General features: G+C 41.5%; 1 protein-coding gene and 1 pseudogene across 1 annotated transcript; both read left to right on the top strand.

Moving 5' to 3' along the window:
- Nucleotides 1–1,300: 1,300 nt before the first annotated feature.
- On the top strand, nt 1,301–16,501 carry CGAS (cyclic GMP-AMP synthase). Its single transcript, XM_069488376.1, has 5 exons — nt 1,301–1,990; nt 10,608–10,827; nt 13,517–13,759; nt 14,986–15,088; nt 16,150–16,501. Exons 1-5 carry the CDS (start codon nt 1,325–1,327, stop codon nt 16,499–16,501), a joined length of 1,584 nt encoding a protein of 527 aa, XP_069344477.1. The 5' UTR covers nt 1,301–1,324.
- A 2,900-nt stretch (nt 16,502–19,401) lies between these two features.
- LOC138396082 (U4 spliceosomal RNA) lies at nt 19,402–19,530 on the top strand (annotated as a pseudogene).
- The last annotated feature ends 6,534 nt before the right edge of the window (nt 19,531–26,064 follow it).

Genomic DNA, 26,064 nt, shown 5'->3' with positions numbered 1-26,064 from the left:
AAAAAAAGTCAAATAAAATGAAATATTCCTTCCAATTTCAGTCAATCCTCATCATGTTCCATCTTGAAAAACTTGAATATTTTCTATTTCTTTTCTTTCTCTTTTTCTTTCTTTCTTTGTCTCTTTCTTTCTTTTCTGTAGAGATGGTGTTCTGTAGAGAGTTGGGTGAACCACCCAACCAAGTTCATTGCCCACTGCTTAAGGGCAAGCCAATACTCTGAGACAGCAGGGTTTACAGCAGAGAAAGCATTTGATATTTGCAGGTGCCATGGGAGGAGACAGTAGGAATTTCTTAAATCCATCTCCCCGAAAATTTGGGAGAAAGCGTTTTTAAAGACAGTTTGGTGGGCAAAAGGCTAGGCAATTGGGTCTGCTAATTGGGTGGGCTTGGGTGGAACCATAGGGGTGTAGAAATTGTCTTCTTTGCTGAGTTGGTTCTTGGGTGTGGGTTAATATCAGCTGAGTCCTTTCCCTGGTATGGGCCACTGGTCTGGGTGAGTCATCCCTTCCACCGGAATACAGGGCCTAGAAGATACCCCCAAAACTAGCCTTAGGTTTCACAAGGGTGATGTTAAGAAGGGGAAAGTTAGAATAGAGGGGAAAGTTAAGAATCTTTATGATCACTGGCTATGTGACTCTAGAGCAGCAATTATAGAGAAGCAAACATGGGGACAGTGGCTGATTACTATTAATATTTTTAGCTAGGCCTGTGCCTTCACAAAGTTTTAGGCCTTTACCACAGTACTCACCTTGCACCCCTTTATTGATTTCAACGTGGTCTTGCTATGCTGTCCATGCTGGTCTCGAACTCCTGGCCTCAAGCGATCCTCCCGCTACAGTCTCCCAAAGTGCTGGGATTAGAGGTGTGCGCCACCTCCCCTGGCCTCTATTTCTTATTAATGATTAAAAAAACCCTTACTGAAACTTATATTGAGAAGGATTCTCTGTCAACATCAAATGTGCGAGAAGGTATATAGTTTTTCAACACAATTTTAGGTGGTACAACATCAAATGCGTTTCGCCATCAAAGTTCTCGAGACTGTTTCCTGTATCTGCAGTTCCCCCAGACAGCTCACACTGGAGGGTGAGAAAATCAGCGACTCTGGTAGCACTGGGGGTGGCCGTGGCCAGCCTCCAGTCGGCGGGGGCGTGGCTCCCAGTGACTTCCCAGCCTGGGCTTCCTCTTAGGTGCCAGCTCCGGAGCTGGAGACGCTAAGTTCCCGCCAGATTTTTGAGTTTCGTTTCCAACCGCTTCTGCTGGTTCTTCCTCTCACTGCCTTTCTCCAAAGCTTATTCTTCTTTCGGGGAGCAGAGATCGCCAGCCATGGACCCTCGGCGCGGAAAGGCGACGCGTACAGCTTCGAAGGCCGGAGCCTCGGTCCGCAAGGTTTCGGCGCGGAGTTCGAGAGGCGCCGGGATGGAACCCAGTGAGTCTCCAGCTGACCCCAAGACCGCCCAGCCCAACGCGGAGAGGCGCGGCTCCGCCAGGAAGTCAGGATCCCAGCAGAAGAAGAGCGTCCCGGACTCCAAGGAGGGGACGCAGGTCCGCGCGCTGGGGTCCCGCGCCAAGAAGGCCCCTCTGCGCGCCGAGGACCCGGCCAGCGCTGCCGGGGCGGAGGCGCAGGCAGTTCCGGCGGAGAGGCCGGAGCCCCCCGCGGCCCCAGCGCCACCCCTGCCCAGGGCTGGATCTCGCCGCCAGGGGGGTGCGCGCTGCTCTGGGGAGCAGAGACCCCCGCCCAGGTCCACGAAGGTGCCCAGCTCCGACTCGCCCGTTCCGGCCGCGAGTCTCAACCGCAGGGAGTCGGCGCCGGGGGGCTGGAAGCTGCGGGGGGTGCTGGAGAAGTTGAGGTTGAGCCGCCCGGACACCTCGGCGGCGGCCGAGGTAGTGAACAGGGTCGTGGACCACCTACTGCGGAGGCTGCAGAATTGCGAGTCTGAGTTCAAAAGTGTCGCGCTGCTGCGCACCGGGAGCTACTACGAGCATGTGAAGGTGAGCGGCACCGCGCCTGCTTTCCGCGTCCTGCCTCAGCCCTCTCCCTAGCCTCCCCAGTAATCCTGACCCCTCTCCCTAGCCTCCCTAGTAATCCTCAGCCCTCTCCCTAGCCTCCCCAGTAATCCTGACCCCTCTCCCTAGCCTCCCCAGTAATCCTGACCCCTCTCCTTAGCCTCCCCAGTAATCCTGACCTCTCCCCCTAGCCTCCCCAGTAATCCTGACCCCTCTCCCTAGCCTCCCCAGTAATCCTCAGCCCTCTCCCTAGCCTCCCCAGTAATCCTGACCCCTCTCCCTAGCCTCCCCAGTAATCCTGACCCCTCTCCCTAGCCTCCCCAGTAATCCTGACCCTTCTCCCTAGCCTCCCCAGTAATCCTGACCCCTCTCCCTAGCCTCCCCAGTAATCCTGACCCCTCCCCCTAGCCTCCCCAGTAATCCTGACCCCTCCCCCTAGCCTCCCCAGTAATCCTGACCCCTCTCCCTAGCCTCCCCAGTAATCGTGACCCCTCTCCCTAGCCTCCCCAGTAATCTTCAGCCCTCTCCCTAGCCTCCCTAGTAATCCTCAGCCCTCTCCCTAGCCTCCCCAGTAATCCTGACCCCTCTCCCTGGCCTCCCTAGTAATCCTCAGCCCTCTCCCTAGCCTCCCCAGTAATCCTCAGCCCTCTCCTTAGCCTCCCCAGTAATCCTGCCCCTCTCCCTAGCCTCCCCAGTAATCCTCAGCCATCTCCCTAGCCTCCCCAGTAATCCTCAGCCCTCTCCCTAGCCTCCCCAGTAATCCTGACCCCTCTCCCTAGCCTCCCCAGTAATCCTGACCCCTCCTCTTAGCCTCCCCAGTAATCCTCAGCCCTCTCCCTAGCCTCCCCAGTAATCCTGACCCCTCTCCCTAGCCTCCCCAGTAATCCTCAGCCCTCCCCCTAGCCTCCCCAGTAATCCTCAGCCCTCTCCCTGGCCTCCCCAGTAATCCTGACCCCTCTCCCTAGTCTCCTTAGTAATCCTGACCCCTCTCCCTGGCCTCCCCAGTAATCCTCACCTCTCCCGGGTCTCGGTCCCTCACTCCCTTCGAAAGTATCTTAGACTCTTGCTAGTTCTTTGGTGGTGTGTGACACAGTTCTAAGTAAAACGACAAATAGTTTGTTTATTCATCTATACTATACATCCAATGATGATACAACCAACCGACATTGATTACCACCTACTCTCCAGACACTCCTATTGGGGGAAATCAAATGTATGGATTCATTCATGTAGGTAGACAAGTGTTGAGTTTCTGTAACAGTGCTGTGGTTGGTAGTGTTTACTTGAGATCTCAAGTCAGATTCTGACTTGGATAATTTAAGTGGTCTGTGAAAAATTCCATATTAATGTTAATATATATAACATTAATGTGGACTTTTTCCTATGAGGATATCTGTACTCCATGGGAAAAATATCTTCCATCCTCCATCCCCCAACTAAACCGCCCCCTCCCCTGCTGGCCCTCTTTCCCCAGTTTCTTATACAGATATCATGGGAATCATAGCTATCACTGTGACCGTAGCTCACAGTGTAGTGCTAAAAAAAAAAAGAGGAGAAAATTCCCCTACAGATACCGAAAGTATGCTTCGTAAGTACACATCCCATATAATTGCTTTTAAGTGTGTATTCCACAGCTCCATTTGTTTGTGGGTGGTTGAGTCATTAACCATTCCATTATAAATTGAAGGTTTAGAAACAAGTTTCTTCCAACAAGCCATGATTTTGGGGAAAAGATAACAAAAAAAAAAAAAAAAGAAAAGAAAAAAGAAAAAGAAACAAGTTCCTGACTTGAGTTTGTTTGCTGACTGCTGACACATTTCTTTGGTTGTATTTTTTGCCTTCTCTGTCAGTTTTCCAATTGCTGGGCTGTGACTTCTTTAATTCCAGTAAGATCTTGTGTGTAGCAGGAACAGAAATAGAGACTGATAGCGTATATTTATTAAGTAATCAATTTATTTTAGAGTGACATATTGGCTTTATTCAACTGACTGCTCTCTTCGTGAAGGTAGATGATTGTAAAACTCGAGATTTAGGGTTTTAGGATTATAAACTCTTAAGAGAACAGGCCACATGTTGTGCATCTTTGCATCTCTAAGCCTTAACATATAGCAAGCATTCAAGGCAACGAATGGATGAATGGGCTCAAGAAAAAAGGATGGGTGATCTCACTGAAGACCCATGCCTTTTCAGGGCAGCAAATTCAGATTTAATTCCGTAATAAGAGTTTAATCTGGTAGCCTTCAGTAGAAATTAAACTTTTCATAAATTGTTTTTGGCTTCCCACCAAGATTGTAAGCTCCATTGTAACATGATGTTTTATACAACTGTGTGCACTCTACAGCTACTCATTCTGTTGGTGTGGACTCAGTGATATTTATTGTCAAAAAAGGCAGTGTATGTATTGATCTTTGGATCGTAAACTCTTTCAGCACGGAAGACCACTCATGTAATTCTGTCTAAAAGTTTCTTGAAAGCCAAGTAAGCAAAACCTTCATCAGAATGTGTCTTGAGCATTATTCTTATTACATAAATATCAATTCAGTTCAATTAATGTATATGGAGAGTCCAAGGGAAAAAGAATGTCATTAGTTAGACTGTGCGTGGTGGCTCATGCCTGTATTCCCAGCACTTTGGGAGGCTGAGTGAGCCCAGGAGTTCAAGGTTATAGTGAGCTATGACCACACCACTGTACTCACTCCAGCCTGGGCAACAGAGCAAGACCCTGTCTCTTAAAAAAAAAAAAGAAAATTATTGGTTAGAATTAGAGAACAATAAGACATTTAGATAACGGTCTCCAATCAGAATCAGTCTCTTTTTAAAAATTATGCTGGTGGAAAGAAATTCAGTGAAATTTGTTTTGTGTAAAACATTTTTTTTTTTTTACTGATTATAGAAGGTACATGTGTTCATTGTGGAGTTGACCCACTGCTTGTCCTCCAGCAAGCTTCCATGACAGCCCATCAGCTCTCTCCTTACCCCTCTCCCATATTCACCCCTGTGCCATGTGATATCCCTAGAAAAGTCAGAAAAGCATATCAAATAATATTACTTCTATTTATTTTATTTGCTGTTATCATTTTGATGTATTTTCTTCTTTTACACATACACTTGGATTTGTTATGCATACACTTGGATTTCAAAATTTTTATAATTCTAAGCTATTTATGATTAGTAAAAAGATAGACAAAATATACTTCTCAGTAATTTTTTTTTTAGAGACAAGGTCTTACTCTGTTACCCAGGCTGGAGTGCAGTTGTGTGATCATAACTCATTGCAGCCTTGAAATCCTGGGCTTGCTCAATCCTCCTGCCTCAGCCTCCCAAGTAATTGGGGCTACAGGCACACCACCATGCCCAGCTAATTTTTTAATTTTTTTAGAGATGGGGTCTCACTATGTTGCCCAGGATGTTCTCAAACTCCTGGCCACAAGCCATCCTCCGGCCTTGGCCTCCTAAAGGGCTGGGATTATAGGTGTGAGATACCTCCTCCAGCCTGATTGTGATGGTTTTATGCAATGATATAACTAGTAAAGAAAAAACAAAATACAGCAACATGCAACAATGTGAATGAATCACAAAAATAATGTTGAACTAAAGGCAAAGGAATACATACAGCCAATGCAACAAAGCAAGACAAAGAAATAAAAGGCATAAGATCAGAGGAGTAGCCAGGCGCGGTGGCTCACGCCTGTAATCCTAGCCCTCTGGGAGGCCGAGGAGGATTGCTTGAGCTCAGGAGTTTGAGACCAGCCTGAGCAAGAGCGAGACCCTATCTCTACTAAAAATAGAAAGAAATTATATGGACACCTAAAAATATATATAGAAAAATAAGCTGGGCATGGTAGTGCATCCCTGTAGTCCCCGCTACTCAAGAGGCTGAGGCAGGAGAATTGCTTGAGCCCAGGAGTTTGAGGTTGCTGTGAACTAGGCTGATGCCACGGCACTCTAGCCTGGGCAACAGAGTGAGACTCTGTCTCAAAAAAAAAAAAATTTATTTTAAAGAATATCAAATATTTAGGAATAAATCTCACTAAAGATGTTCAAAACTTTAAAACATTACTGAGTAAATTTGAAGAGGAACTAAATAATGGAAAGCTATATCATGTTCATTTTTTTCTCAAATTGATCTATGGATTCAATGCAATTTAAGTCAAAATCCCATCAGTTTTTTGTTTAAATTGACAAACTGATTAAAAGATTTACATGGAAATGCAAGGGACCTAGAATAGCCATGGCAATTCTATTTTATTTATTTATTTATTTTTAGACAAAGTCTCACTCTGTTGCCCGGGCTAGAGTGCCATGGTGTCAGCCTAGCTCACAGCAACCTCAAACTCCTGGGCTCCAGCAATCCTTATGCCTCAGCCTCCCGAGTAGCTGGGACTACAGGCATGCGCCACCATGCCCGGCTAATTTTTTCTATATATTTTTAGTTGTCCAGCTATTTTATTTCTATTTTTAGTAGAGACGGGGTCTCGCTCTTGCTCAGGCTGGTCTGGAACTCCTGAGCTCAAATGATCCGCCCACCTTGGCCTCCCAGAGTGCTAGGATTACAGGCGTGAGCCACCGCGCCTGGCCTGCCATGGCAATTCTAAAGGAGAAAATGTTGGAGGATTTACTATATTGGAGAGCAAGATTTACTCTAAAGCTATCCTAATTAAGCAGGTGGTATTGATACATCGATAGATAAATAGACCAATTGAATAGAATGTCCAGAAACAGACCACACATGTAATTCAATATAGTACACAAAATGTGCAGCAATCTAATTCAGTGGGGGAAAGGACGATTATTTGAAAATAAATGGTGTTGGGTCAAGTTGGCTATCTGCATGGGAAAAACATGAACCTTGACCCATACCACACATCATACACAAAAATTAATTTGAGATATAACATAGACCTAAAAGTAAAACAATAAAGCTTCTAGAAGAAAGCGTATTTGAATATGTTCATAACCTTGGGATGTGCAGATATTTCTTAAATGGGACACTAAAGTTGTCGACCATAAAAGATAAAGAAGGCCGGGTGTGGTGGCTCACGCCTGTAATCCTAGCATTCTGGGAGGCCAAGGTGGGAGTATCGCTTGAGGTCAGGAGTTGGAGACCAGCTCGAGCAAGAGCGAGACTCCATCTCTACTAAAAATAGAAAAAATTAGCCAGGCATGGTGGTGCACGCCTGTAGTCCCAGCTACTTGGGAGGCTGAGTCAGGAGGATCACTTGAACCCAGGAGTTTGAGATTGCTATAATCTAGGCTGACGCCACGGCACTCTAGCCCGGGTGACAGAGCAAGATTCTGTCTCAAAAAAAAAAAAAAAAAAAGAGAAATTGCATTTCATTATTTCATTAGAATTAAGAACTAGTGTTCATCAAAAGACACCACTGAGAGAATGAAAACAGAAGACACAAACTGAGAGAAGACATTTACAATATATGTATTTGACAAGACTCATACAAACCAATTCAAAATTGGGCAAAAGCCTTGAACAAACAAACATGTGAAAGGTCTTCAACATCATTAATCATCAGGAAAATGCAAAATTAAACTATGATGAGATTCTACTGCACACATCTGTTCACTAGAATTTAAAATTCAGAATTTTAGAAATTTTAAAAACATACTTGAGAATCTCAAGTGTTGGAGAAGATGTGGAGCAACAGAAACTCTCTTACACTGATGATGGGAGGATAAATTGGTGCCACCTCTTTAGAAAATGGATAATTTCTTCTCAAGTTAAAGATATGGCCATTCTATATCCAGCATTTCCACTCTTGGGTGTACATACAAGTGCTCATATCCATGGAAAGACATATACAAGAATGCTGAAAATAGCATTGTTTGAAATATAAGTCAAAAAGTGGAAATAACCCATATCCATCAATAGAATTGTTAGGGTGTGAAGTCTGTGTGCAGGGGGGCGGGGGGTGGGGAGAAAGAATTCTCAGTGATTAGGATATACAGAAGTAAAAGTTTATTTTTCCTGAGAAAGGAAGGAAGGAGGGAAGGGAGGGAGAAAGAGAGAGAGGGAGAGAAGGAAGAAAAAAGAAAAGGAAAGAGGGAGGGAGGGAGGGAAGGAAGGAAGAGAAAGAAAGAAGAGAAATATATATATATATGGGGGGGGGGGCGCAGAGGAAGGAAAGAAGTGTCAGGCCTGGAGGAAAGTTGCTTGGTGCTTTTAAAGGGTAGAAATGGCTTTTGTTTTTTCCTCTGCTTCAGGGGACTGATAACAAAAGCAGCTGTGAAGCTGCTGTGTTGGCTTTTTTCTGTTTCTCTCAAAGCAGACTGATAGCAGAAATTAGTTTCTTCATTCTTCTTGGTAGGGGGAGGCACCTGGTACTCTCTCTTCTGGAGGAAGCAGGGGAAGCTTGCAGTCCTACTCTCTGCTCAGGAACTTTTTCAAGGCTGAGAAAGAACTCAGAGATAACAAGTTAGGCCACACGTGTTTTATTTAAACAAAGGGTAGTTGTGAGTTTATTTCTCTTACTTTCTGTTTGATAGTTTATTTTCCTCTGTTAGGTAGGTTATTAGTATGACCACCTTTCAGGAATGAGTAACTATATTTCCATATATTCCATTAACTCATTGCAATACTACACAGAATGAAAAAGAACAATCAATATACACAATATGGATGAATCTCACACCCGTAATGCTGATTGGAAGAGATCAGACGTAAAAGACTGCGTGCCCTGTGATGCCAGATGCATGACATCCCCAAGCAGGCAGAGCTGCTGTGGTGTTAGAAGTCAGAACAGAGGCTACCCGCGGCGGAGCAGTTCCCACTCTCTCTGCTAACAGGGAGAGGGAACGAGAAGCTTTTATGGTGCTGGCGGTGAATTTGGAATGCCAAGAAAACTCACTGTTCTTCCTGAGATTCTGCTGTTTTTCTTGAATAAAGCCAGCTTGGATTGTTAAAGCCAGCAAGCCTTTAGTTAATTTGCAGAGTTCTGAAAAAGTTGAATTTGATGATCTCTGCCTGTGTTCTTGTTGCTTGGGTGGAAGAGCAATTTTTGGAGCCTCTTACCTGGCCATTCCTATGGATGTCGCTTCATGTGTTTGCTTCACTCTCACAGTATGTCTTACTCAGCTTGGGCTGCCATAACAAAATACTATATAGACTGGGTGGCTTAAGCAACAGAAATTTATTTTCTCACAGTTGTGGATGCTGGAAGTCGTAGATCAGGGTGCCAGCCTGACAGGGTTCTGGTAAAGGCTCTCTTCCTGGTTTGCAAAAATCACATTCTCACTGTCTGCTCACATGGCCTCTTTGATTAGGGTCCTACCCATATGAACTTATTTAACCTTTTTTTGTTTCCCTCCCACCCGCCCCTTATGTAACCTTAATTACCTCCTAAAAGCCGTATCTCCAAACACAGTCACATTGAGGGTTAGGGTTTCAACATGTGAATTTGGGGAGAGGACACAATTCAGTCTATAACACAGCATATCTCAATTTGGACTGACTGCATAGACATGTATGGCTAGTCTGTAACATACTGAACAGTGTAGTCCACTTAGACTACACTGTATGTAGTGGAACTTTTAATATAGAAAAAATAAATATTTATTATAATGGCTATAATTATTGTGAAGATGAAAAAGAAGATTCTTTGAAGCTCTTACAAATGCTGTGGTTCAAAGACACTAATGTAGTGTGGGACTTGGAGCTCCCACTCGCTTGGATGGCTGGCTGCTATGAGAGCTGGCCCTGGATCAACTGACCAGGATGTGACTACACACATTTTTGAGACCGTTGTGACAGCAGGCAGGTGGCGGCTGCAGCATATATCTTGTGACATAAAAGGTAATAATCTAAAGGTTTCTAATTTTATTGAACTTTAAACTCAAGAAACAACTGGTATAGATTTTGAGAGCTCACATTATATCATTTAAAATTATTTTTAATTAAAAATTAATGCTTAAGCCAGGCTCAGTGGCTCACCCCTGTAATCCCAGAGACTTGGGAGGCTAAGGTGGGAAGATCATTTGAGGCCAGGGGCTCGAGGCTGTAATGAACTATGATCGTGCCACTGTACTTCAGTCTGGGCGATAGAGTGATACCCTGTCTCTAAAAACAATAGTAATAATAATTCTTGGTCATGGTAAAAAAAAAAAAAATTGAGTGTAGAACCTACAAACTAAAACCAGTAATACTCTTGTACTAGTAATACAAGAGTATTACTAGTATTACTAGTCCCACTCCCAGAGGGTGTAAATATTAGGAATCTGTATGTTTTTTCTTTTTTGGGACAGGGTCTTGCTCTGTTGCCCACGCTAGAGTGCAGTGAGGTCATCATAGCTCACTGCAACCTCAAACTCCTGGGCTCAGGTAATCCTCCTGCCTCAGCCTCCTGAGTAGCTAGGACTATAGGATTGCACCACCATGCCCAGCTGAGTTTTCTATTTTTTGTAGATATTGGGTCTTGCTATGTTGCTCAAGCTGGTCTCGGACTCCTGGCCTCAAGCGATCCTCCCACCTCTGCCTCCCAAGGAATCTTGCTTTTTAAAGTATGGTTTTAGTGGAAATTTCAAGGAAAAAAATGCAATTATTTGGAAAATATTCATAAGCAAACATTTCAGTGCTATTTTTACTGTTTCTTAGATTTCTGCACCCAATGAATTTGATGTCATGTTTAAACTGGAAGTCCCCAGAATTCAACTAGAAGAATATCGCAACAGTGGTGCCTATTACTTTGTGAAGTTCAAAAGAAATCCGAAAGGAAATCCTCTGAGTCAATTTTTAGAAGGGGAAATATTATCAGCTTCTAAGATGCTGTCAAAGTTTAGGAAAATCATTAAGGAGGAAATTAAAAATATTGAAGGTAAAATTTTTGTCTTTTAGTTTTTAAAGGTCTAATCATACCTACTAATTGGCAATATGTGCTCCTCTCCTGATCTTTCTTGATCTCGCTGCAGCAGACTACTGACTACTACCAGAGACTGACTACTTTCCAGAGACAACTCTTTGCTCTTGGTTTTAGTCTGCTGCGTCTTCTTGGTATTCTTCTGCAACTCTATTTCAGTCTTCAATGAATATTCACTGATCTGCTGCCTGTGCCACTGGGCATACCCCGTATGTGCATGGATAAAATCAGCGGGGTCCCCTCTTTAAGCTCGTAGTCCATTATGGTAGGGAGGCAGAGTGTGAATAATATGTAACACGAATTGCAGTGAGTGCTCTGAAGGGAGAAATGATAGCAATTAGGGTGGCGTGGGCCAGTGGAGCCAGGCCCTGAGGCAGAAAAGAGCTTGGCCAGCTCAAGGAACAGAAACCAGGCCCGTGTGGACAAGGGAAAGAGTGACATAAAATGAAGTTGAAAAGGCATCCAGGGGCTAGATTCTGTAAGGACTTGTGGATCCTGGAAAGGAATTCAGATTTTATTCTGTGTTCATTGAGAAGCCAGGTCTTAATCAGGGAGTAATGACTGGCTTTGTATTTTTAAAAGTTTACTCTGGGGCCGGGCGCGGTGGCTCACGCCTGTAATCCTAGCACTCTGGGAGGCCGAGGTGGGCGGATCGTTTGAGCTCAGGAGTTCGAGACCAGCCTGAACAAGAGCGAGACCCCATCTCTACTAAAAATAGAAAGAAATTATATGGACAGCTAAAAATATATATAGAAAAAATTAGCCGGGCATGGTGGTGCATGCCTGTAGTCCCAGCTACTCGGGAGGCTGAGACAGGAGGATCCCTTGAGCTCAGGAGTTTGAGGTTGCTGTGAGCTAGGCTGACGCCACGGCACTCACTCTAGCCTGGGCAACAGAGTGAGACTCTGTCTCAAAAAAAAAAAAAAAAAAGTTTACTCTGGCTTCTTTGGAGATATTATAAGAAGGCAAATGAGATTAGAAAGGAAACTATTATAATAGTTCAGGTGAAAGATACACTGTAACCCTTTATGCATTTAAGAATGATTCATTAGGGAGAGAGATGGTTCATGGGGAGAAGGAATAATTGAAGAGCAAGGTGCTTGGGAAGGTGAGAGGGAAGGGATCCAGAGAACATGTGAATAGATGTTCTTTGAAAGGTGGAAGGACGCTTCCTCAGTGGTAACAGGAGAGAAGGATGCAATGGGTAAGAGGTGGGCAGGTTTGCAAATTTCTCTAGCATTTTCTCCTTTGTACTCTACTTCCTCACTGTGGTCCCTCCTAGAAATCTTATCAAGGAGTAGTCTTTTTTGTTTGTTTGTTTCTTTTTTTTTTGAGAGAGAGTCTTGCTCTGTTGCCCTGGCTAGAGTGCAGTGGTGTCATCGTAGCTCACAGCAACCTCAAACTCCTGGGCTCCAGCAATCCTCCTGCCTCAGCCTCCCAAGTAGCTGGGACTACAGGCACGCACCATGAGGCCTGGCTAATTTTTCTATTTTTAGTAGAGATGATGTCTGGCTTTTGCTTAGGCTGGTCTTGAACTCCTGAGCTCAAGCCATCCTCCTGCCTCGGCCTCCCAAAGTGCTAGGATTGCAGGCAAAAGCCACCTTTCTGCTCATACAACTCCAGCTCCCAAAGCCACCTGAACTTCTGACCACCATAGCCACCTGCTCAATGGCCGTCTCCACGTGTGTGTCCCACAGACACCTGGAGCTCATTGTGTCTAATGAAGTTCAAGTCAGCCCAATCTTTCTTCTTCCTGTTTATTCTATTTTGGGGAATGGAATCAACATCAGTCATTTCCCAGACCAAACTCCTGGGATGCCATCCCAGGCTTGTACTTTCCTGCTCAGGGCACAGACTCAATCTGTCCACCAGTTTTGTCGATCTGAACCTCTAATTGCTTGCGCTTCTGCCTGTGCCTTTTTTTTTTTTTTTTTGAGACAGAATCTCGCTTTGTCACCTAGGCTAGAGTGCCGTGGCGTCAGCCTAGCTCACAGCAACCTCAAACTCCTGGGCTCAAGTTATCCTCTTGCCTCAGCCTCCCAAGTAGCTGGGATTACAGGTGCATGCCACCACGCCTGGCTAATTTTTTCTATTTTTAGTAGAGACGGGATCTCGCTCTTGCTCAGCCTGGTCTCAAACTCCTGACCTCAAGCGATCCTCCCCACCTCAGCTTCCCAGAGTGCTGGGATTACAGGTGTGAGCCGCCGTGTCCGGCCCTGCCCCTGTGTCTTGATGCTCATTGCCTCTGTGCTACCACCCGACCTCTGCGCTGGCTGTTGCTGTGGTCTTCTCACTGCCTCTGTCTTCCCTGCCACTGGTCTGACCTCTTCTCCAGGCTTCCCTCCAAACTGCCATCTGTAATTCTAAATAAAAATTTAACCACAGCACTCCCAAACCTCAAGGTCTTCGGGGGCCCCTCATCTTATATGCCAAACAGAATCTTACCAATGTCTCTCCATGGTAAGTATCAATAAATATTGGTTAAATGAGTAAAAACTTTGCCTAGCGGAGCCAATTTCCATTTTAGAACTAATGTTCACCTTGTACTTAGCACTTCAGAGTCTTCAGTTATAGTTATATTATTTCCCACATATTTCCAGAGAAAATTGGATTGATAAACTTGCTTCTCTTTTATATGTTTAAACAGATGCAGATATCATTGTGGAGAGGAAGAAAAGAGGGAGCCCAGCTGTAACACTTCTCATTAGAAAACCTGAAGCAATATCTGTGGATATAATCCTGGCTTTGGAATCAAAAAGTAGCTGGCCTGCTAGCACCCAGGAAGGCATGCCCATCAATAACTGGCTTGGAGCAAAAGTTAAGACCAACCTAAGACGACAGCCATTTTACCTTGTACCCAAGCATGCCAAGGAAGGAAATGGTTTTCAAGGTATTTTGAATGTTAAGGTTAACTTAAAGACACAAAAGAGTTGTTAATGTTATATGCTAGGGCAGTATAAGATCAACAGCTAAGCAATGCTGTTGGTATTTCAAGAGCCATCAGGCTAAATAGGCTACAGGGTGGGAGTTTGGTAAGAGATAGAATTGAAAAGGCATAGTTGCACTATTAATATAAAATACTCGGCTGGGCGCGGTGGCTCACACCTGTAATCCTAGCACTCTGGGAGGCTGAGGCGGGTGGATCACTCAAGGTCAGGAGTTCGAGACCAGCCTGAGCAAGAATATTTTTTTTTTCTCAAAAAAAAAAAAAAGTATATATGTATAAAATACTCAACTTTAAAATGTCTAGTAACCTGCATTTGAATTTTATATATATATTTTTTAAATAAAAATGTTAAATAAATTAAAAATATTTTATATTGTATTTTATTTTTTTTGAGACAGAATCTTGCTCTGTTGCCCTGGCTAGAGTGCTGTGGCGTCAGCCTAGCTCACAGCAACCTCAAACTCCTGGGCTTAAGCAATCCTTCTGCCTCAGCCTCCCAAGTAGCTGGGACTACAGGCATGCTCCACCATGCCCAGCTAATTTTTTCTATACATATTTTTAGTTGGCCAGATAATTTCTTTTTATTTTTAGTAGAGACGGGGGTCTCGCTCTTGCTCAGGCTGGTCTCAAACTCCTGAGCTCAAATGATCCGCCCACCTTGGCCTCCCAGAGTGCTAGGATTACAGGCATGAGCCACCACGCCTGACCTAATAATTCTATTTTTACACAAACTGTTACGAAGAATTGATATGTTAACAAGAAAGGAAAGGAAATGTTCTTCAATTAATTTTATATTAATACCAAAACTTGTAAGGATGGTAGAAAAAACATGAATTAATTGATTCAAATTATTAAAACAAAATATTAACAAACTGATTTTAGCAATATATAAAAGGTAATACATCTCACTATGGCTAACTATATTAACTTTTTACGTTCTGACCTCCTTCTCCCCTGTCATTTTTTTTCCCATTTAGGCCTGCGTTTTGTTTCAAAACACTTATTTTCATTTGTATTTACATTATGTATCTGTTCACTTCTTTTGGTCTATGTTACCCTAGAATTTTTTCAGAATGATATTTTAATGAAGGGAATCAATTAAATATTGTGTTGTTTAGATATGGACACTTTTGGTAAAGTCCTTTTCTATTTTTCTTTTTGAAATTAAGAAGAAACATGGCGGCTATCCTTCTCTCATATTGAAAAGGACATTTTGGGCAATCATGGAGAAGATAAAAAATGTTGTGAAAAAGGAGGAATGAAATGCTGCAGGTAACATCCTTATTTTGTTAAATGGCGGATTATCTATGGTATGGTTAATTCTTTGTTGACTCCATAACCCAAACTTGATGATCATTGCTGGGCTGGGTGTGGGGGGCAGGGCAGGGCTGGGTTGACCTAGAGAGAGTGTGAATATGACACCAGAGAAACTAGATCCAAGGGACCAAGGAAAGATATTGTTAGGAGGCAAGGCCAGCGAGCAGTTGTCCTGAACTCTGGGTCAGACAGATGTATAAGTAGGATCGAGTGAGAGGGTATGAACACTAGCCATGACAATTTGATGTGTCTTAGTATTCTGGTTGCTTAAAGGTAATGAATATTAATGTTAATGTCATGTAATTGGAGGAGGCCAAACGATCTCTTTTATTGAATGTTGGTTCTTGCTTTGGAATGGTTTGGCTCCGTCACAGGCTAGGGACTGACTGGCTAGACTTAAAACAACACTAAGGAGGTAATTATTTTTCTCAATAGCATACACACCCTAAAGAACTGAGATTGAAAAGGAATTGTTCATTTGAGTTTCAAAGTTGACCACTATAAAGGTCACAGAAGTTAAAAAGTCAAAACAAGAATGCTCAACATGCAGGCACAGAGGTTCTTTAAGGCTTCATGTGCGGGCCTTGAAGCAGAGATTAAGAAAAATATATTGCTGATAAGGCAAAATAATTTTATAAACATTAAATTTTGTCAACTACTAAATAACTAGATGAATAATGTAAATATTTTCAGTCCAATCAAGTAAAAATAGTTGTATAAAAATTAAAACAAGATTTTTGTAGGTACTGAATAACTAGATGAATAATATGTTATCAGTTTTATATAGTTGAAGTATTGATAAAATAAGCTAGGAATGGAGAAGATAGGGAAAAAATGTGGTTTTAAAACTTCAAAGCATATATTTGAAAACATAATCAGGTTTTAGGGTGACTATATTTATATTATATATCTTTATCGTTTCAATAGGTTTGTCCTGTAAAATGCCTAAAGTCCTTTGTTGAATGAAACAGGTTGCCAATAAGTGAAAATAAATGGTTTTCTCTTTTATTCAACAGGAAAGATTGCTTAAAACTAATGAAATACCTTTTAGAACAGCTAAAAAAAAAGTTTGAGAACCGAAGAGAACTGGATAAATTCTGTTCTTACCATGTGAAAACTGCCTTCTTCCACGTTTGTACCCGGGACCCTGATGACAGTCAGTGGTGCTCCAAAGATCTGGAATTCCGCTTTGATGACTGTGTGGCATACTTTCTTCAGTGCCTCAGGACAGAACAACTTGGGCATTATTTTATTCCCAGAGTCAATCTATTCTCTCAGGACCAAATTGACAAAACAAGTAAAGAATTTCTGTCAAAGCAAATTGAATATGAAAGAAACAATGGATTTCCAGTTTTTGATGAATTTTGAGATTATGTTTTTAAAAAGAGTCAAGAATAATAATTAGGGGGGCGGGGCAGCAAAAAAAGAATAATAGAGTGTTTTGAATTTGTCATAGCAATGGTTGACTAAAATGAATGTAAATAATTATTCAGTTCTCAGTTTGTTGTAATAAACGCTAATCAGTATTCTAGGAAAGAGAGTAGTCAAAGAATAAGAAGCAAAAGGAATATTTAAAATCTAAAAACATTACCAGATAGGAATGAAAAAAAGATAAAATACATATCACCTTAATTAAATTTATCGAGTACTTGTTGAACAGCAGCTCTTACCTAGCACAGGTGTATGGAAGGCTGTGAGAAACAATATTAGAAATGATCCTTGCCTCCATAAAACCACTAAGCTTTGTTCAACATACAGCTATATTTGAAAGCAATGCCCTGTCCTATGTTAGGACAGGAAGGAAGGAAATGAAAAAGTTCTACAGTGTCTCTGCATGTCTCAGGAATAACATGATCCTATAGGAAAATATAAGGTACTTTAATACATGTGACTAAATATAAAACATAACTTGGCCAGGCGCGGTGGCTCACACCTGTAATCCTAGCACTCTGGGAGGCCGAGGTGGGCGGATCGTTTGAGCTCAGGAGTTCCAGACCAGCCTGAGCAAGAGCGAGACCCCATCTCTACTAAAAATAGAAAGAAATTATATGGACAGCTAAAAATATATATAGAAAAAATTAGCCGGGCATGGTGGCACATGCCTGTAGTCCCAGCTACTCGGGAGGCTGAGACAGGAGGATCCCTTGAGCTCAGGAGTTTGAGGTTGCTGTGAGCTAGGCTGACGCCACGGCACTCACTCTAGCCTGGGCAACAGAGTAAGACTCTGTCTCAAAAAAAAAAAAATAAATAAATAAATAAAAAAATAAAACATAACTTATTTTCTTTTATTTATTTTTATTTTCAGTAAACTTTTTTATGGGTTTCTGAAAAGGTGATACATACACATGGTGCCAAGCTCAGACAAATGGGTGTGGAGTAAAACATTACCCTCTCTCCTCTCTGCTCATTCAGTGTTCAACCTAGAAGCAACTGCTGTTTGTTAAATTTTTCCTGTTCGTATGTTCTGCATATTTTCTTGTTGGTTAGTTCAATCCTTTCCTCATTGTTTTGTACAAATTCTTTATAGATTTTGGATACTTACCCTTTGTTGTCTATGTAACGAATAACTTCTGTGTGGGTTGTCTTCACCTTTTTTGGTGTCTTTTAGTAAACAAGGTTTTAAAATTTTAATGGAGTTGAATCTATTAGTTTTTTTTATGGTTTTTGCTTTATACATCTTGTCTAACAACCTACTATGTTTAAACATACTAAGAGAAAAGTTAGACATTTGGAGAAGAGTTTTGGGGACAAGTAATGATAAATAAGTAGAAAACTGGGGAAATAAAATAATCTAAGCTACTCTTTATTAAAAATGTGTGCAAAAAATGTAATTACAGTCTGATTTGAGAATGTTGCTCAGAATATTAGAAAGTTATAGTAATATAACCATTGACTATTAACCTTATCAAAATTGTGATTAACTGTGGGGAGGATAGGACAGCAGGCCAAGTGCCTGTGTGGTAGTAGTGGTGGTAGAGGCCTTGGGGATTATGTTAGTTTCCTACTGTGGTATAACAATTCACCACAAACATAGTGGCTTAAAACAACACACGTTTATGATCTCACATTTTCTATGGGTCAGGATTTTGGGCATGGCTCTGCTCAGGGTCTCACAAGGCCATAATGAAGATGTTAGTTAGGGCTGTGGCCTCATCTGAGGCTCGACTGGAGAAGAATCTACTTCTGTTGGCAGAATTTAGTTTGTTATATTTGTAGGACAGAGGGATTCCATTTCTTGCCATCTGTTGGCCAGAGGTTGCCCTCAGCTCCTTACTGCCTTCAGTTCCTTACCAGGTGAGCCTCCCAACACAGGCACCCACAGCAGTAGCTCAAGGGAGGGACTCCAGCAAGAGGGGTGCTACAATCGTATTTAACACAAGTATATACACATAAAGTACATCCCACTGCCGTTACCATTTTCTGTTGTTGGAAGCAAGTCACAGGTCCCACCCATACTCAAGGGGAGAAGAATCACTCAAGGATTTTGTGTTATTTAATAGTTTAGCCAACTGTACAGTTGGGGGAAAACAGTCCCCACAAGACCATCCTCACTTCTGACACCAGTTGCAATTTTAAGGAATTCCTAAAACCACCTCCTGTCTGATAATTCTCTAGAAAGACCCACAGAACCCACTGAAACCATTATAGTCACAGCTGCAGTTTATTACATGGTAAGGATTCAGATTTAAATCAACCACAGGAAGAAGTGCATAGGACAGAGGTCAGGAGGGTAAACATGGAGCTTCTGTTGTCTTTTCCCCATGGAGTCATGGATGCATTATCCTCTTGAGATCAATGTGTGACAATACACAGGGAATATTGCCCCCCAAAGAAACTCTCTTGGCCCTAGTGTCCAGAGTTTTTACTGGGAAAAAAAAAAAATGGGGCTCAGTGGTTGGCTGCCCATATGTCTAACCTTAGTCTCCAGCTCCTCTGGAGGTCAAGTAGTATGAGCTGATATTATGTGGCCCAAAGCCCCACTATAAATCACATTGTTTTACTTTCTGGCACATTCCAAGGCCTTAGTCATTACCTCCCAGAAGCCAAGGAAGGGCAAAGGCAAGGCCTTTCTTTGAGTTAGGTTAAATTCTTTTCTATAAAGATGTGAACCTCAGGAAGTGGAATGGGGGGGTCACGGGACCACCCTAAGAGTCTGACCTTCACAGACATGAAAAAACTGAATTATCTTTCTTATAGGAAATCAGTAGATAATATCAAATTTGAAAAACCAAGAAACTTTAATAGAAGCAAATTATTTAGAAATGGCTAGCTTTGCGCAGTGGCAGTATTGTAGCCAATGAGGTTTATCCGAGGCGCTATTATTGCTAATTGAAAACTTTTCCCAATACCCCACCATGATAGTTGGCATTGGCAATTTTTGACAGTCTCTACGGAGACTGAACAAAAAAAGAAATGGCTAAAAGATAAAATAGGTATTTCCTAGGAGTGGAAAATGAGGGCCGGAGACTATGTTTTTTGGTTTGTTTTTTTTTAACATCACAAAGCAAAGGCAAATGGAGACTACTTTTTATTTTATTCATTTTATTCTATTTTGAGACAAGTTCTCACTCTGTCACCCAGGCTGAAGTGCAGTGTTGCCATCATAGCTCACTGCAGCCTCAAATTCCTGGGCTCAAGGGATCCTCCTGCCTCGGCCTCCCAAGCAGCTAGGACTACAGACATGAATCACCACACCTGGGTAATTTTCTATTTTTAGTAGAAATGGGGGGGTCTCATTCTTGCTCAGGCTGGTCTCGAACTCATGATCTCAAGCAATCCTCCCACGTCGGCCTCCCAAAGTGCTAGGATTACAGGTGTGAACCACTGTGCCTGGCCAAAACTACTTTTTAAATAAGTCTTGTAGAACCATTTGCCTCTATACAGTGCATGCTTATATGACTTTGATAAAAATGAAAAAAATTTAAAAGTAATATATGTTCAGTGTGAAAAATTCAGATGTTTACATTAAAATGTAAAGAAGAAAGTGAAAAGTACTTATAATTCCACTACCCAGAGAGAGAGCATTATTAATCTAATCTAACATTTTTCTCTGGCTGATTTCAGGATTTTTGTCTTTAGTATTCTGGAATTTTATTATGAAATATCTGTGTGTATCTATTTATCCTGCATGGTAGTCGTTGAACTTCTTGATTCTGTGGATATTTTTCATAGGTTCTGGAAAATTCTCAGCCATTTATCTCTTCAAATATTTGCCTGGCCCCCCCCCATCTCTTCCTTTTCTCTGGGACTCTATTAAATGTATGTCAGAATGCCTAAATTTTCTATTATCTTATCCACTTTTGTATTTTCCATCTTTTTCTTTCCTGCAGTCTGGATTCTGACCTATCTTCCATTTCTTATTTACTCTTCAATTATGTCTAATCTGCTGATAGAATCATCCTTAAAATTTATTATGAAAGCCTTTACAACCAGTAAAGAGGACAATATCATATTCACCTGGCTTCAACAATATCATCATTCCACTTTTCTGATTTCATCTGTGGTCACTGAACATGAAATTTATTATTATTATATATATATATTTTTCATTTCTAGAAGTTTTATTTGGTTCTTTTTCTCATCTGCTATGTCACTTTTTAGAGATTTCTATTTCTGGCAGGTAATCTGAAGCTTGTGTTTCATCATATTAAGCATAGTTGTTTTATAATTTGATAATTAATATTTGTAGTCTGCTTCTGCTGTTTCCATTGTTTCTTCTGATTCTCATTTGTGATGCTTGGTTAATTTTTTATGGAATTATCCTTGAAAAATGATTTGTGGGGACTCTTTTTAGCCAGTATGACAGTATCCTCCTTGAGAAAGGATTTGTTTACATTTGCCAGGGTACTGGGAACATCAGCAATCAACGAAGCACCTCAAATGAAGGTTACTTCTTGAGGCTTGCGAGGCCACCCAAGCAGTGTGAACCTGGGATTCACGTCTGTGTAACGTGAGTCTGTAAGTTCTCAATGTTGACTTTTCCTTTTGACCAGCTGTTCTAAGTACCCGAGCAAACTTGCTTGCACTAAATTAGTTGGAAGTGAGTTTACTTTTGGTTCACCATTAACTTAAGGTTGTAGCCCTTGGAGTTCCTACTTTAATGTGACGAAGGTTTTATTTAAATTCTTCCCTTGTAGTAGAAAGCCTTGTTTTTTGTCACCAAAGGCAAAATTCAAATTTTCTGTATGGGAAGCCATAGTTTCCCCAAGTGTGGGCATGTCTCTTGCAGGGATCTGTGAAACTATGCCTGTGAAGTTGTTGCAAACAATACTGGCTTGTGTGGACCATGGGGCTCCAATTAAATGTAAATGTGAGGTGAACATTCATTCCCAACAAAGTAGATCTGGTGTCTTGCCCCTGAATGGTCTGGGAGTTCCAGTGAGAATAGCTCCAGATGGTTATATAGCCAGTTGTAAGGGCTACTCCCATAAACATCCAATACCAACCCTCTGCACTCCCATCAACACCCAATACCAATCCTCTGACAAGCTGAGTTTCCTATTTCATATGCTCCTGAGCGAATCGGTTGCCAGCTGTGGCCTCTGGCCCCTGAGTCTGAAGGTTTACCACCCCACCCCCATCTCCCCTTGGCCTGGCAGAGCAGGATCATCAAACGTCCTCACATCCAAAAGTGGCTTAGAGTTGCCTGTGCTGTTTTGCTCTCAAGTCTTAGATTTTGAGCTACCAGTTTCTTACTTCTTACTGCCAGCTCTTCTTTTAAGCAGACTTTTTAGTAACAGTTTGAGATATAATGCATATGCCATTCACTCATTTAAAAAAGTGTATAATTCAATGGTTTTTAGTATATTCACAGATTGTTTCATGACCTCAAAAAGAAATTTTGTGCTTAAGACCTTTGTATATTTAATTCTGCATTGTTTTCAAAAGGAAGGTTGGTCTCCTAGCTGCTAGCCTAGCTCACTTTCACTGAAAACCTAAGTCTACAACATATTAATATGTTGGTTTATGTTTTTCAACACACAGCCACCCATTTATCTTCCCAGAGGCAATCACCGCTGTTTTCTTATGTATCCTTCTATGAATATGCTTACATATATATATATATATATATATATAGTCTAATAGTTTTCACTTTAGCTTTATAGAGTGAATGGAAAAACTTATCTTTTAAATGTTCTGGCACACAGGAACTTATCCTCTTGTTGAAGGCCCATGATTACCTTTCATGTTGCTTCTATGTTTTGTCTATACAGCTTAACTACCTAACTGAGGTAATGTAGGAACATATAAAGTGGTCAATTTTGTGAATTTTCAGATTTGTTGGCAAAGTTATACAGTATTCTTATTTAATGCCTCCATATTCCCAACTTCCCACTTCCACACTTAAAATTTTCAACTCAAACACTTGCTTTTATGGAAGCATAAAATATTGAATTCTACATTTTTACATGTTTTTTTTTTTTTTTTTTTTTTTTGTTGTTGAGACAGAGTCTCACTTTGTTGCCCAGGCTAGAGTGAGTGCCGTGGCGTCAGCTTAGCTCACAGCAACCTCAAACTCCTGGGCTCAAGCGATCCTACTGCCTCAGCCTCCCGAGTAGCTGGGACTACAGGCATGCGCCACTATGCCCGGCTAATTTTTTCTATATAGATTTTTAGGTGTCCATATAATGTCTTTCTATTTTTAGTAGAGACAGGGTCTCGCTCAGGCTGGTCTCGAACTCCTGACCTTGAGCGATCCTCCCGCCTCGGCCTCCCAGAGTGCTAGGATTACAGGCGTGAGCCACCGCGCCCGGCCTCTACATTTTTAAACATTATTTTTAAGAATCAGGCCGGGCGTGGTGGCTCACGCCTGTAATCCTAGCACTCTGGGAGGCCGAGGTGGGAGGATCGCTCAAGGTCAGGAGTTCGAGACCAGCCTGAGCAAGAGCGAGACCCCATCTCTACTAAAAATAGAAAGAAATTATATGGACAGCTAAAAAAAAAATATATATAGAAAAAATTAGCCGGGCATGGTGGTGCATGCCTGTAGTCCCAGCTACTCGGGAGGCTGAGACAGGAGGATCGCTTGAGCCCAGGAGTTTGAGGTTGCTGTGAGCTAGGCTGACGCCACGGCACTCACTCTAGCCCAGGCAACAGAGTGAGACTCTGTCTCAAAAAAAAAAAGAATCAGTCAAGTCTCTTCATAATTGCCAGTATGTTCCAGTACTTCTATCTAGAAACATGTATCTGATTGGTCTCACAAAATCAGCTGTTGGTTTTCACTGAACTCTATTGTGATTTATTCATTACTGCTTTTATTTTTCGTCTTATTAGGTTCTCTTCTTAAGCTTATGGCTAATGAGGAAACTTATTGCATAAATGAAAAATGCAAGATGATGTGAAGGCTTAAACTAATTATACACAAGTATGACTACAGATACACAAATAAATTTTAAAAGTTAATATAAGAACCCTCATTTATGGTAGAACAGATAACACAAACTGCAAGAGAAAGATGGTGAATGTGATCAAAGAAATTTTCATGGAAATGTAATTTGATTTTCACAGGATTTATTTTTTAACATGGAGCTATGGGCTAAAATGTAAGGATAAATAATTATTACATATTTTGGTCCCATGAAATAATTTTTTCACTATTTTCATTTCAAAGTAGGTGATACTAAGTATAATCAAACATAAGATTAAAATTCTATATACAGAAAAAACATCAACTTGTCTTTTTATCACATAAATTAACATTTTGTTAATGGTATCTTTTTCACTGCCATGACATCTGAACAAGCATTAAACTCTTTAAAGGGTGACCTTAGTACAACAACATTACAGTAGACAATTTAAAATTTTTAAATAGAAAAAGTTTTAAGTAAAAGGAAACCTCTACTTGTTACATTCCTTAACAAATATCCAGGAAAAAAATTAACTCACATTTAAATACTTTTCATTTCGTTGAAGTATAAAATATTAGAATTCAATATTTTCAAAACACTTATTTTAAGAATCAGGGAAGTCTCTTCATAACTGCCAATATGTTCCAGTACTTCCATATCCAGTATGTGTTTCTAAAATATCTTGAATTCTGAAAAATAAGTAGGAAAAAATGTAAATTGCTGTTCACATTGTTTTTAATAAGCTTAATCGTGATGAAATATACAACTATATTCACTATCTTAACCACTTTTAAGTGTGCAGATCAGTAGTATAAAATATATTTGCATTGTTGCACAACCAACCAATCTCTGGAATTTTTCTTGTAAAATTGAAACTCTGTACCCATTAAACAACAAATAATTCTCCCTTCCTACCTCCACCAGTCCTTGTTAACCACCATTATGTTTTCTGTTTCTGTGATTTTGACTATTGTAGGTACTTCAAAGGAGATGTATACAGTATGTCTCAGTATGTCTTTTTGTGACTGGCTTATTTCTATAAGCATGTCCTCAAGGTTCATCTGTGTTGTAACATGTGACAGTTTTCTTCAAGTCTGAATGATATTCCATTATATACATATATATCATGTTATGTTTACCCACTGGATGCATGGGTTGTTCCCACCTTCTCACTATTGTGAACAGTGCTGCTATGAACATTAGAGTACAAATAAAGAGTACACTTTCTTTTGTATGTATATCCAGAAGTGGATATGGGGCATCATATGGTAGTTCTATTTTTAATATTTTGAGGAACCTCCATGCTGTTTTCCATAGCATTTGTGCCATTTACAATCCCACCAAGAGTACAAAGGGGTTCCTATTTCTCCATATGCTCACCAACACTTGTCATCTTCTGTTTTCCACAGTAGCCATCCTAATGGGCATGAGGTAATATGTGGTTTTCATTTCATTTCTCTGATGATCTGTGTTAAGCATCATTTTGGCCATTTGTATATATTCTTTGGAGAAATATCTATTCAAGTTTTTTTTTTTTTTTTTTTTTTGAGACAGCATCTCACTCTGTTGCCCGGGCTAGAGTGCCATGGCATCAGCCTAGCTCACAGCAACCTCAAACTCCTGGGCTCAAGCAATCCTCCTGCCTCAGCCTCTCAAGTAGCTGGGACTACAGGCATGCACTACCATGCCCAGCTTATTTTTCTATATATATTTTTAGCTGTCCATATAATTTCTTTCTATTTTTAGTAGAGATGGGCTCTCGCTCTTGCTCAGGCTGGTCTCGAACTCCTGAGCTCAAGCAATCCTCCCGCCTCGACCTCCCAGAGTGGTAGGATTACAGGTATGAACCACCACGCCAGGCTAGTATTTTATTCTTTGTGATGCTACACTAAATGGAGTGGTTTTTTTAAATTTCTTGTCTGATTGTTCATTGTTACTATATAGAAATGCAAGAAATTTGTGTTGATTGTCTATCCTGCAACTTTGTTGAATTTTTGTGCAATATTTTTTTTTTTTTTTTTTGAGACAGAGTCTCACTCTGTTGCCCAGGCTAGAGTGAGTGCCGTGGCGTCAGCCTAGCTCACAGCAACCTCAAACTCCTGAGCTCAAGCGATCCCCTGTCTCAGCCTCTCGAGTAGCTGGGATTACGGGCATGCGCCACCATGCCCGGCTAATTTTTTTTTTCTATATATATTTTTAGCTGTCCATATAATTTCTTTCTATTTTTAGTAGAGGTGGGGTCTCGCTCTTGCTCAGGCTGGTCTCGAACTCCTGAGCTCAAACGATCCGCCCACCTCGGCCTCCCAGAGTGCTAGGATTACAGGCGTGAGCCACCACGCCCGGCCAATTTTTGTGCAATCTTTAGGGGTTCCTACATATAAGATCTTGTCCTCTGCTGTCTTAGTCTGTTTTGTGTTGTTGTAACAGAATACCAGATGGCTAGGTGTGGTTGCTCTTGCCTGTAATCCCACCACTTTGGGAGGGGGAAGCTGGAGGACTACTTGAACTTCTGGCCTCAAGTAATCCTCTCCCATCTCACCTCCCAAAGCAGTAGGATTATAGGTGAGCCATCGCATCCCACCT

Source organism: Eulemur rufifrons, chromosome 15 (genome assembly GCF_041146395.1).
Source record: "Eulemur rufifrons isolate Redbay chromosome 15, OSU_ERuf_1, whole genome shotgun sequence".
Lineage (NCBI taxonomy): Eukaryota > Metazoa > Chordata > Mammalia > Primates > Lemuridae > Eulemur > Eulemur rufifrons.
This window is presented reverse-complemented; position numbering and strand designations above follow the sequence as displayed.